Source organism: Zeus faber (genome assembly GCF_960531495.2).
Source record: "Zeus faber genome assembly, chromosome: 3".
Classification (NCBI taxonomy): domain Eukaryota; kingdom Metazoa; phylum Chordata; class Actinopteri; order Zeiformes; family Zeidae; genus Zeus; species Zeus faber.
The window spans coordinates 5,907,743-5,919,384 of NC_137190.1; the positions used below are offsets into that span (position 1 = coordinate 5,907,743).

At 46.1% G+C, this 11,642-nt stretch overlaps 1 protein-coding gene across 1 annotated transcript in view; it reads right to left on the reverse strand.

Moving 5' to 3' along the window:
* Nucleotides 1–11,642, reverse strand: part of itfg1 (integrin alpha FG-GAP repeat containing 1) — a 148,936-nt gene that overhangs the window by 111,006 nt on the left and 26,288 nt on the right. The window contains exon 7 of the mRNA XM_079997728.1: nt 7,398–7,447. Coding sequence (XP_079853854.1) covers nt 7,398–7,447 — 50 coding nt within the window. The remainder of the gene's footprint in view (nt 1–7,397; nt 7,448–11,642) is intronic.

Genomic DNA, 11,642 nt, shown 5'->3' on the forward strand with positions numbered 1-11,642 from the left:
CGACTGCCTCCAATTTCAACACATCAATGTGCCAGGTCTCGTGGGCCCCCCAGCATCCACTGACCATCCGGCACTCACAAACAGCACTCTAGCCGCCATTTTCACCAGACCCAGCCGGCCACCTTTCACCAGGTTGCCGGGGATCAGCCAAAGCCTCGACACTGCTGCGTAATGGTCAGTACCCGGGAGAGCTCCCTGGATGGATGCACCCGTTGTTTTATTAACAAAGGATGCAGGGGTCTCATCCTGAACAGACCCAGTGGGAATGCGCCTCAGGCAGCTGCCATCAGTCTTAGCAGGACCATAACAAGACGTGCCCTAGCGACCTTGCATAGGGACAGTGTGTGAGCTACAGTGACCACAGCCAACCTCGTTGTCAGTCGTACGTGCATCGACCGTGAGTCCAGATCGAAAGCCAAGTACACAGTGCGCTGGTCTGTAACCAAAGCGCTTTTTTTCCAATTCACCAGAAAACCTAGGTTGCAGAGGTGGTCGAGCAGCGCACCCACGTCGGAGTGTGGCAACTCTCTTGACTTTGCTATTATCAGGAGATCGTTCAGATATGACAGAACCTTTATTCCCTAGGAGGGGAAATAGCCACCTCCGCATAAAGAGACTGAAAGGGAGAACCCAAGACAAAAAAAAACAACTTTTTTTCTGGAATGAGGAAATATCTACTGAAAAAAAAACAACGCAGTTTCCCTCCCTGTCCACTACTGGGTGAATGTCACCCTCCTCCAACAAGGACTGGATTTGGTGACAGACATTGAGTCCAAGACATCCATCTGTGTGACTCCAGCAAATGGCGGTGGACAGAGGGTGAACTGCAGCGCATAGCCTTTTCGTATTGTCCTCTCTACCCAGGAAGAAACTGTGCATGCATGTCTCAATCGGCTCACACAAACGGACAGGCATGCTTTGATTTTTGGCAGCTGTGGCACCAGGGCGGACTCAACCACAAATTAAGCCTCCAGCCACATTTCACGTCTCTGAGTGGACAGGGGGCCTCGATAAACACACTTTGAAAACACACTGGAGGGAGCGAGGGTAAATACAGACTGTGTCTATTTTGTGTACATTGACCGCATGGCTTTCATTTCCACAGGACTTGGTACAGTGGAATGTCTCACCACCGAAGCCTGCAGCTGCTGAGGATAGCAGAAAGGATTCCTGTTCCAGCCCTTCTTCCCATCAGCAGGGGGAGGCTGGGGCGTCTCCTGAGCCGGAGCCAGTCCGCTCTGGGTTAGCAACGTTTTTGGGGACCGTCTAGTTCCCAACTGCTACCACGATGAGAGGGTGTTCTCCTGTTCTCCCAGATCTATAAGAGCATGTAGTTCCTCAATGACACAACTTCTTCTGCTGCTGCTTGAATTTGTTGGTCATGATGACCCCAAACAGGCCCGACACCTTCACCGGAGTGTTCAGGAGCGTGTTCTGATCCTCCCCAGATATCTGGACCGGTTCAGGCATTGGTGGGGCTGCGTCACCACCGAAAATCCCATCACACGCTCTGTATCTTGTTCTGCACCCTTTGCCATCAGGTCGAAGTCAGTGGCCTTGCGCAGTTCCACCTATGTCTCGGGGGTGGCCTTCCTCTCCAGCTCCCGGAGGAGCTCGGCCTGGGAGGCCTGCAGCAGGCAGACGTTGTTCAGCAGTGCTGCAGCCTGGCCCCTGGCCTTTTAGGACTTCTCCACCAGATTAGCCTTGGACGGTAGCAGAGGCTTTTTCACGGTGAGGGAGGGGCACAGGTGGGCCACTACCGCATCCTCCGGGAGGGGAATAGCCAGGCAGCCCAACTCCAGCTCGGTGCCAAGGGTCGACCATTAGTTGAACACCGGGATGGGGGAGCACGTCTTGTATGGAGCGCCCCACAACAACCTCACCTCCTTGGTGTAATCCGCCAGCACCGGAAGCGGATGCAGGCAGAGAGGCCGGTCCCAACCTTCATTAGATATGCCCTGGCCAGAATGGAGAGAGCAGCGGGTTCGGAGTCTACCCCCGGGATACCCAGCTTCGCCACAGCGTTGTCCAGGAGGCGCAACAGCTCCTGGAGGAAAGGCCCCTGGGACGGTTTGTGAGCAGCACCGTGTGCCTCCTCACCTGGCTCTTCTCAGTACCCCTCCTCCTCTTCCTCAGAGCCCCACTGGGCTGCGTGGGAGTCCCGCCACTTCTGGTGCGTGGCCAACTCCTCCTTATTCCAAAGTGCCACAGAAAATCTTGCAGCCATTTTGTGTGAAACTTCAAACCTCAAAAACCTACATTTCGTGGATTTGAGCTATTTCTCTATGCAATTGAATGGAAGTGATCCTCCAAATATGGTGACCAGAGTCCATAGTAACCCAGAGCAACCATCAAACTTCACATTCCCTCTAGCCAAATTACCCACACTACTCCTCCCACAATTTCGAATGACATACACCGAAAATATTTTGACTTGAATTTTGACTCGTATTGTTTCAACAGAAACAGGTGATATCAATTCATTTGAATTCAAATTGAATCGACTGCCCTATATGTACCAGCAGCAACCTTGTTGTTGTATGTTTTTGTGTAGCAATAGAAATGTAATATTTGGCATGGAGAATACAGTTTTACCAAGTCAATTAAATAAATGTAGAAAGTATTTTAGCATATAATGGGAAAAGGTAGCCACATCTGCTTTAAAGGTTTTTGACTTTAGGAGCCCAAGAAACAAGCTCGAGAAACCCCCTATTGGAGTTGAAGAACCAGACAAACAGAACAGCGGCACTGTCAGGGTGTCCTGTCTGATTCCGGGCCCACCCGTCCATCACAAGTCTCTCCTCCTGTCTGGATACTCCGCTGACACATGTCAACAAAACCACGACTGCAATGACACTTGACAAACAAAGCAGATCGCCTGCCTGTACGTTTGGAACACTTTGAAGCCGACTTTGATTTCCTCAAACGCAGGCAGATTTACCCCGTGTCAAGCAGATCAAGACCAACACTCACAGGATTGGATGGAAAGATTGTACACACACACACACACACACACACACACACACACACACACACACACACACACACACACACACACACACACACACACACACACACACACACACACACACACACACAGATACAAATACCTAGACACACATGAACACCCCCCCCCCCCGCCCCCCGCCCCCCGCCCCCCAATATGTTTCGAGAGGGTATTGACTATCTGTGCCAGTGTTGATGAGATTGTAGTGTGATTGAACGGCATTGCTTGGCTGATTGCAAGATGTCATGATTAAATCTGTGTGTGTATGTTTCCGAGACCTGATTGACGCTTGAATATGGTCATTTCCAAGTTTTTGATGTGATTCCTCCTCTTCTGACGCACGCACGCACGCGTGCACGCGCACGCGCACGCACACGCACACGCACACACGCACACACACACACACACACACACACACACACACACACACACACGCACACGCACACACGCACACGCGCCTGAAATGTCCCTGAATTTCTACTGTTAAGAATTGTGTGAAAGAAACCCCCAAAAAGAATAACATAGAAGATAACTTTAATTTACTACCACATCAAGCACTGTTGTTATAATGTAGGATAGACACCAATCAGCCACAACATAAAACCACTGACCAGTGAAGTGAAAAACATTGATCATTTGGTTCCAGTGGCACCTGTCAAGGGGTGGGATATATTAGGCAGCAAGTGAACAGTCAGTTGTTGAAGTTGATGTGTTGGAAGCAGAAAAATGGTCAAGCGTAAGGATCTGAGCCTCTTTGACAAGGACCACATTGTGATGCTAGACGACTGGGTCGGAGCATCTCCAAGACGACAGGTCTTGTGGGGTGTTTCTGGTATGCAGTGGTTAGCTACCAAAAGTGGTGCAAGGAAGGACAATTGGTGAACCGGCGACGGGGTCATGGGCGCCCATGGGCTCATTGATGCACGTGGGGAGTGAAGTCCAGCCTGTCTGGTCCGACCCCACAGAAGAGCTACCGTAGCACAAACTGGTGAAAAAGTGAATGCTGCTATGATAGAAAGATGTCAGAACATACAGTGCATCACAGCTTGCTGCGTATGGGGCTGTGTAACCACAGAGCGGTCACAGTGTCCATGCTGACCCCTATCCATCGCCGAAAGCACCTACAATGGACACGTGAGCGTCAGAACTGGACCATGGAGCAATGGAAGAAGGTGGCCTGGTCTGATGAATCACGATTTTTTCCTACATCATGTGGATGAGCGGGGTTAGGGTCTGATCCATTGGAGCGTCTGTGGGATGTGCTGGAACAACAAGCCCGATCCATGGGCTCCATCCTCGCAAATTCCAGGACTTAAAGGATCTGCTGCAAACGTCTTGGTGCCAGATACCACAGGACACCTTCAGAGTCTGGTGGAGTCCATGTCTCCACAGGTCACAGCTGTTTTGGTGGAACGAGGGGGAGCTACACAATATTAGTGATTATTAGTGGCGGTTTTAATGTTGTGGATGTTCTCTCTCTTGGTGTATATTTCCCTTTATCATGACTAGTATTAGTGGAGTAATGCAGGACATGGGTAGCCCTTCCATGTCTACGACTGTAGTAGTACTGCATAATACATATCGACATGGTCAAGGCTTGTAGTACTTGTATTGTATGATGGAAAGCGCTGCAGTACCATTGCTTCCCAAAGTCCCACATGTGGAACCTGGGATTTTTAGTTGGGAAAAAGAAAAATCGGAAACCTGACCCATAGCTGCCAGCTGCATGTGGGATGGCTGCTAGTGAGCTACAAAATACATAATATATTGTTTCAGTTAAATAAGAGAACTAAGTGGTTGCCCCTTTTGCACAAATGTGAACCTTTCCCTGATAAATGATAGATAAGTGATTATAAACATCTTGTATATTCCTGAATGCATGTATTGCACACACACACACACACACACACACCTGCACCCCCACCCTCACGCACACGCGCACACACACACACACACACACACACACACACACACACACACACACACACACACACACACACACACACACACACACACACACACACACACACACACACACTCGAGAAGTACACACATGTGTGTGTACTTCTAGAGAAGTAGTTTTTCCATGGCTGCTGAATGGTACGATCTTATCTGCCGTTTGGAATTCACCTCAGAATCCCTCTGAGTGTATAGAAAATACCTTGCTCCTAGCTCTCTCGTGCTCCCTCTTTCTGTCTCTCTCTCACTATGTCCCAATTACCTTGTGGTTCACCCCATTGGTAAAACCGCAACACTGACTCTGGCTTGGCCACAGAGAAACAGCAAGGGGATAAGGAAGGAAAAGGAAAAAAAAAAAAACAGAAATGTAATTAAAACGAGTGCCACGGAAGGAAGAGTGCAGCGGTCTATGACCGATAGAAGCAAACGGGTTGAACTGAAGAGCACTGTGGGATTAGTGGGCTGGGGGTGGGGGGCTTGTGCTATGAGGATGCCAGGGAATAGATCCCCAGTGTTAGTGTGTCGATGTCAGTGTGTGTACAAAAGCCAGCGTGTTAGTATATGCGTGTGTGTAGTGTGTACTGTATCACGCATGTATTCAGTATGCACAGCTCCTTGTGTTTGCATACGTCGGTGTGTTTGGAGACACAACACCGCAGAGGCCAAAGGATTGATTGTAATATGATGTATAGACGAGGGATGAGGGGCGCCGGGAGATGGAGACAGCAGCAACAAGAGGATGGAAGAAAGAAAGAGAGAGCGAGACACAGAGAGAGAAATATAATTATTTCTACCGGGTGTGCCCCCCCCTCCCTCCCTCCCTCCCTCCCTCCCTCCCTCCCTCCCTCCCTCCTTTATTCCAACTATATTCCCATCATTCATTTCATGAGGTAGAAGACCAATTTCAACAAAGTTAAGCAACATCAACTCATCGAATCTAAATAAGCAGATATCTTTACATTGTGCCCTACTTTCAACAGCAGTTATTGGAGGAAAGAACAGAAAAGAACACAACAGAGAACAGAGAAAACAAAAACCCTAAATCTAAATCAGTGAAACTAAACCATGTTGCAATGGTGTTATAAAGTGGATGTTGCTTCTGGATGTAAGAAAAACCCTTTGTTTTCCCCCAGACGGTGCTTTGTGGCTATTTGGACTTTTCCAAGCCTTGAATGGGCATGGCATGGGAATCATGGGTAAAACAAACGAGCATTGGCATTTGGAAAACAAAAAGCCGAGACATACACTGTACACACCAGCTAGTGGACGAGTGACAAAGGACACAGCATCAAGTATCTTTCCAATCACCAGGCTTCATTGTCTGCACCATGAGAAAATTAACTCAAAATTAACTGTATACAAACCTTTAACGCTGCTATAGAAGATTTTAAAATCTGTGACAATTTAAAATCAACTTATTGCACCAATTCAATTCAGAGAACAATTTTTTTTTAAGCACAGTTTACTCCGAAAAAAAAGTTGGAACACAGGTAACAAAAAGCTGTGACTGTAGTATATTTTAGCCATCTACCAGACTGCAGGGATTCATTGTTGCATCATTCTGTAGTTATCATTCAAAATAAAAGGCCCTTAAATATCCACATATCATTACTATCGCAGTTACCCCTCCCTTGACCTGGGGAATTAAAAAAAAATCCCAGTTTAAAAGTCACCATTTTATACACTGCAGATTATATAGATAGATAGATGTTACAATGGGAGGCAAAACATTGGTGGTTAACAAACTGACATCAACAAGGCAACCGTTGAAAACATTTTGCTCTCCCAACTTTGTCCCTCTCTCTCCCTCCCTCTCTCGTTCATCTGATCAACATTCCTGCAGTCCCCCGGTCGCCCCTATCAGTCGCTGGGCAAAGCGTCCCCTCTTCCTTCTTCCCCCCTGCCTTTCCCCGCTCTGTTTCCCTCCAAGTGTTCCTTCCTCTGTTTAAGACAGCGCCTCTCTCTCTCTCTCTCTCCCTCTCTCTCTCTCTCTCATAAGATAGACTAGCGTGCAGTTTGGCGCCTCAGTCTGATGAATTTCAACTAGTACACCCCGCCCCCGCCCCCGCCTTCCCTCACCACCACCAGTCTGTATCTTCTTCCATCCCCAGAATGTTAACTAGCGGAGGCAGCGGCAGCACACGGCTCAAAGCTCTGCAGATCTCTCGGGTGTGGACATCGAATGGGGAAGAAGAAGAGTAAGAAGAGGGGAGGGGGCGATCTGATCACGTGGTGGCAGGAGACTGGTGCACATGTGCATGTACGAACATGTGCACACGTAAGCCCAATTTTGCGAACGAAGCTTGCGGCCTGAGCGAGGGTGAAAGAGCAAGGGGGAGAGAAAACTTGTGGCGAGGATGCAGGGAAAGGTGGCAGAAAGGGGAGAGAGACAGAGAGAGAGAGAGAGACAACAGAGATGCTGAGATGTTACCTTGTTGATCCAAGTCTCAAAACGAGGCCCTTGGGTCGTCAGGAACAAATCTGCAGGGAGGGAGAGCAGAGGGAAGGGGCAGAGCACAAGATCAACACATGTGATTGTGTGCACAGCCAATCAGTCCAAAAGGGCTGGGTAGGATCTCGCAACTCAATTCGATTTTGATTTAAAGGATCACGATTCGATTCAATCTGACATTGATGAGATGGCTCGAGATGTGATACTATATCGATGTGTTGACATTTTTAACATAATGAAAATTGGTACTTTGCAGTATTTTTTTTTCCAGTTCATCCTGCCTTCAGAACCCCACACACACACACACACACACACACACACACACACACACACACACACACACACACACACACACACACACACACACACACACACACACACACACACACACACACACACACACACACACACACACACACGTTGTCATGGTCTTTAGTGCTGGATGAGAAACCATAGCTGCTTTGTAGTTTAATCTGTCTAGCTCTAGTTGTTCTTTTTGGGAAGTCTTGGGGCGTTGGTTTGGTAAAGTAGCCATAGGAACAGCGCTATATTATGACTGAGATGATTTGGACTGGCGGGGTTGCCTAATCTGCAGGGTGAAATGCAACCTTCCAGGGTAGTGGCATTCATATTTATTTATTTAATTTATCGTAGTCTCATTTTCAAGGGTGACCTGGTAAGGAAGGCAATGACAGTCAGTAAAGAAAACATATAATGTGGGCGGCACAATACTCAGATACACAGTAAGCATGTTTAGTGTATAGTATGCAGTGTATATACTGTATATAGAGTATATTTACTGCATTCACATACAAAAACTGACGATTGCAATGCAGACATAAATCAGCATTGCATTACAGTTCTTGTTAGCACATCTTGTCATCAGGATACAAGATTTGAGAAAAACCATACTGCTGCAAGCGGAATATACATGCGTAATAAATAAAAATAAAATTAACTTCAGTATTGGAGAACATTGGGAACATTTCCTGAAAGCTGTCAAAGGCTCAGTTGGAGATCAATAGGATGGGTTTTTTGATTAATCCTGACCTTTCAATTAAGCAGCAGCTGTCATCACTGGAGCTGGGCTAGCATTTTAAAATACAGAACAGCTCAAACAAGAAAGTTCTTGAAAATAAGTAGGAGGGGAAGGAAGGAAAGTGTTGAAGAGCCTTGACTAAAAAACCAATACAATTTCACCGGGGCCTCCTAGAATCTTCTGCCTTTGGTCATGCTCCTAGCCAGCTGTATTGGAATTCTATAACCAGTGCTCGTACTCATATTCCTGGGCTTTGAAGGCTCAGCTGCAAGCTGTATTTGTAATATCTCCATACCGCTCCATGAGAAGACATTCTTCCACCTACAGCTGGATGTTCTTTGGGCTTGACTCTGCCACAGGAATTGCACAAGGGGGCAAGGCAAATCTCTCTTATATGAGTTTTCAAGGCAACATCAACCAGCAAACATTGTTAAAAGAGGCAGAGGAATTTTAAAACCTAAACAAGCCGTCCAGTTAAGCATAGCGATGTTATTATAGGATAATGTATTGATCACTGTTAAGGCTTTTCCATAGTGCACACGAAGAAGAGGGCGCTGGGGAAAAGTAATTCAAAGATATTAAGGATCATTTCTAGTGGTAAAAGCAGTACCAGTACCTTTATTATGTCTCAACTGTGATGACTGGAACCTAAATGAAAGATTCTCCAGTAACAACTTAGGATGCAACGTTAAGCAGTTTGTTATCAAAACCATTCGGTACGCCCCCTATGATTCAATACGCACACGTAAACCGCTGTATTGCGATATGACGCGTGAAGTACACCGGGCGCGTGGGTGCAGCATATGGGCGCGGTGTGCCGTGAGTGCCCTCTTCCTATTGAATCCACTGTTGCAGCTCCACTTGCCACGTCAGGCGTGCCGGGTCCGCGTTGGAGCCGCGCGGCATTTCTCTATTTTTGCGAGAGGTCTATTTCTTTTTTCAACTGCGCGCGGCGGCTATGCAGCCTTTTCAGTAGAAACACGGGATACAACTACATAGAATTTTAGAATTGGAAATTGGAAAGGGTGCATTCAAAAAAGGTGTCCAGTCGGAAAAGAACGCCTGGGATGGTCATGTCCCTCTTTATTATGAACTTCTCTTCAGACACTCTCTCTCTCTCGCTTCCACTTGCACTAGTGTTGGGTCGTTTACGAACGATCCCGTTCTTTTCAACGGCATTTTGTAGGAATGAAGGGAATCAAGTCTTGCTGGGTGATGAACACTTATTTTTTTTGTCAAGTTTTACAGTTTTATGGTGTGTTGTCTGTTTAAGTTGCCGTCTCCTGCCACCGGCAAATGTCCCCCCTCTTTGTAAGAGTTTGCCTATGCTCCTCCCTCGCCGGGAGGTGCCTTGGCTGAAAAGGAGCGTACCCTGTCACATCAGGTTCACAAAGCTAAGGCACACACGCATTGGTCTGACCGTGAGGTTTATTTCAATAAGTTATTTTACTATTATTATATATGTGTGAAAAATACTGTTTATACCTGTTTTACACAAAAATAAGTATTGTAGTACTGGTTTTATTTAAAAAAATGTTTTATTGTGAAACGTTTTTTAAATATTATATATACATGGATAAATAAATATTATGGAAAATTAATATTTGAATTATCCACTATCCTGGACACCTCCCCTCCAATCAGATGAACTTATGCAAATTGAGGACAGTCATACACACAAAGCGTTACACTAGTTAGTTGTGGCAGACTACTATAAAAACATTTTTTACACCCTTTAACTTTTTAAAAAATATATATTTTTTCCCTTAAATATAAAGATACCGAAACCGTGGCCCCGAAACCGTGATACATACCAAACTGTGAGCCAGCTGTACCGTTGCATCCCTCGTAACAACCCTGTCTTAAGGACCACATCAAAACAACTTTCAGCCTTACATGGCTCCTAGTCAAACACAACGACAGCAAAGCCTCGTCCAAACATTCAAATGTTGCCTTGGCCTTGTTATCCTTGTTGGTGATAGATTTGATGTGTAGATATTGGACACGGACTCTAATGGAGTCTAACGGACTACTTGTTATGCTCACAATCTATAAATTTACAATCATATTAGGGCTGCCGCCTGAAAGTGGTTGAGTTGCCGCGTCCCCGCACGACATGGCACGTGGCACAGAGGAACGGGGCACATGTAGGGTTGGGTATCGTTAAAGATTACATTTTTTGACAACTCTTACAGATACTGCTTATCGATCCGGTACTTTCGCGGTACTCTTATCGGTTCTTAAAAAAATATATATATATAAAAATTAAATCAAATTAAGAGCAGAATTAACACTGCTCTATTTTCTGCACGTAACGCATGGAGAGGGGGCAGTCGGGGTGCAACCTGCGCCCTCATCTCCTCGTGCAGCAGAGGGAGCCGTCCCCGCCCCCCTCATGCATATCTCAGATTGAGTGGGAGAGAGATGTCTCTTCTGAAAATTGGAAAAAATGCTTCATAGAATATAATAGAATAGATCAGAATCTTATAATATAGCTTCTTAGAATACCTTAATGTGATTGCAAGTAGGAAATGGGTTACAGGGCCTAAAGAAATCAAAAATCTATTTTCTTAATTTTATCCAATACCGTTAACAGCACTGGTAACATCGGAGCTTATCGACAATACGGGCTTATATTATTTAGCCCCGGGGCCGTTATAATAAGTACTATTTCCCGTTCCTCCGAGCCTTGACACCCTGACTTTTAAGCCCATGTCCATAATGATCATGCCGGGCTTCAAATGTTGTTTTTAAATTCAGTCACAAATTGTTTATATTCTCATCTTCCTCTATGCTTGGAGAACTCTGAAACCGATGTTGATACTGCAATCACATTTGTGAAACCGAAAGTCCAGGGTTTTGAGAATTTTGAAGAAAACGTGTTTTTGTGAGGCTGACAAAGCAGAGCGGCTTGCTGCACCGCTTTCTTTTGTTGTTGCCAGGCAACTACAGAATCACCTGTCAATAAACCTTATCTCGGTAACAGTTATTTTGTTGCTGTTAAGTAGTGCCAAACCTGCTACTATATAACATTGTTAGATAGCTGTAGGCTAAACTAACGTACCCAACTATGGATAGCTGCAAGTATTTACAGGTTTGGCCCCCATGATGAACAACTGTAAACTTGTGGTCTTCACCACAGAAGGACCTCCTCCCAACTCATCTGATTAGACAATGGGCAAAAA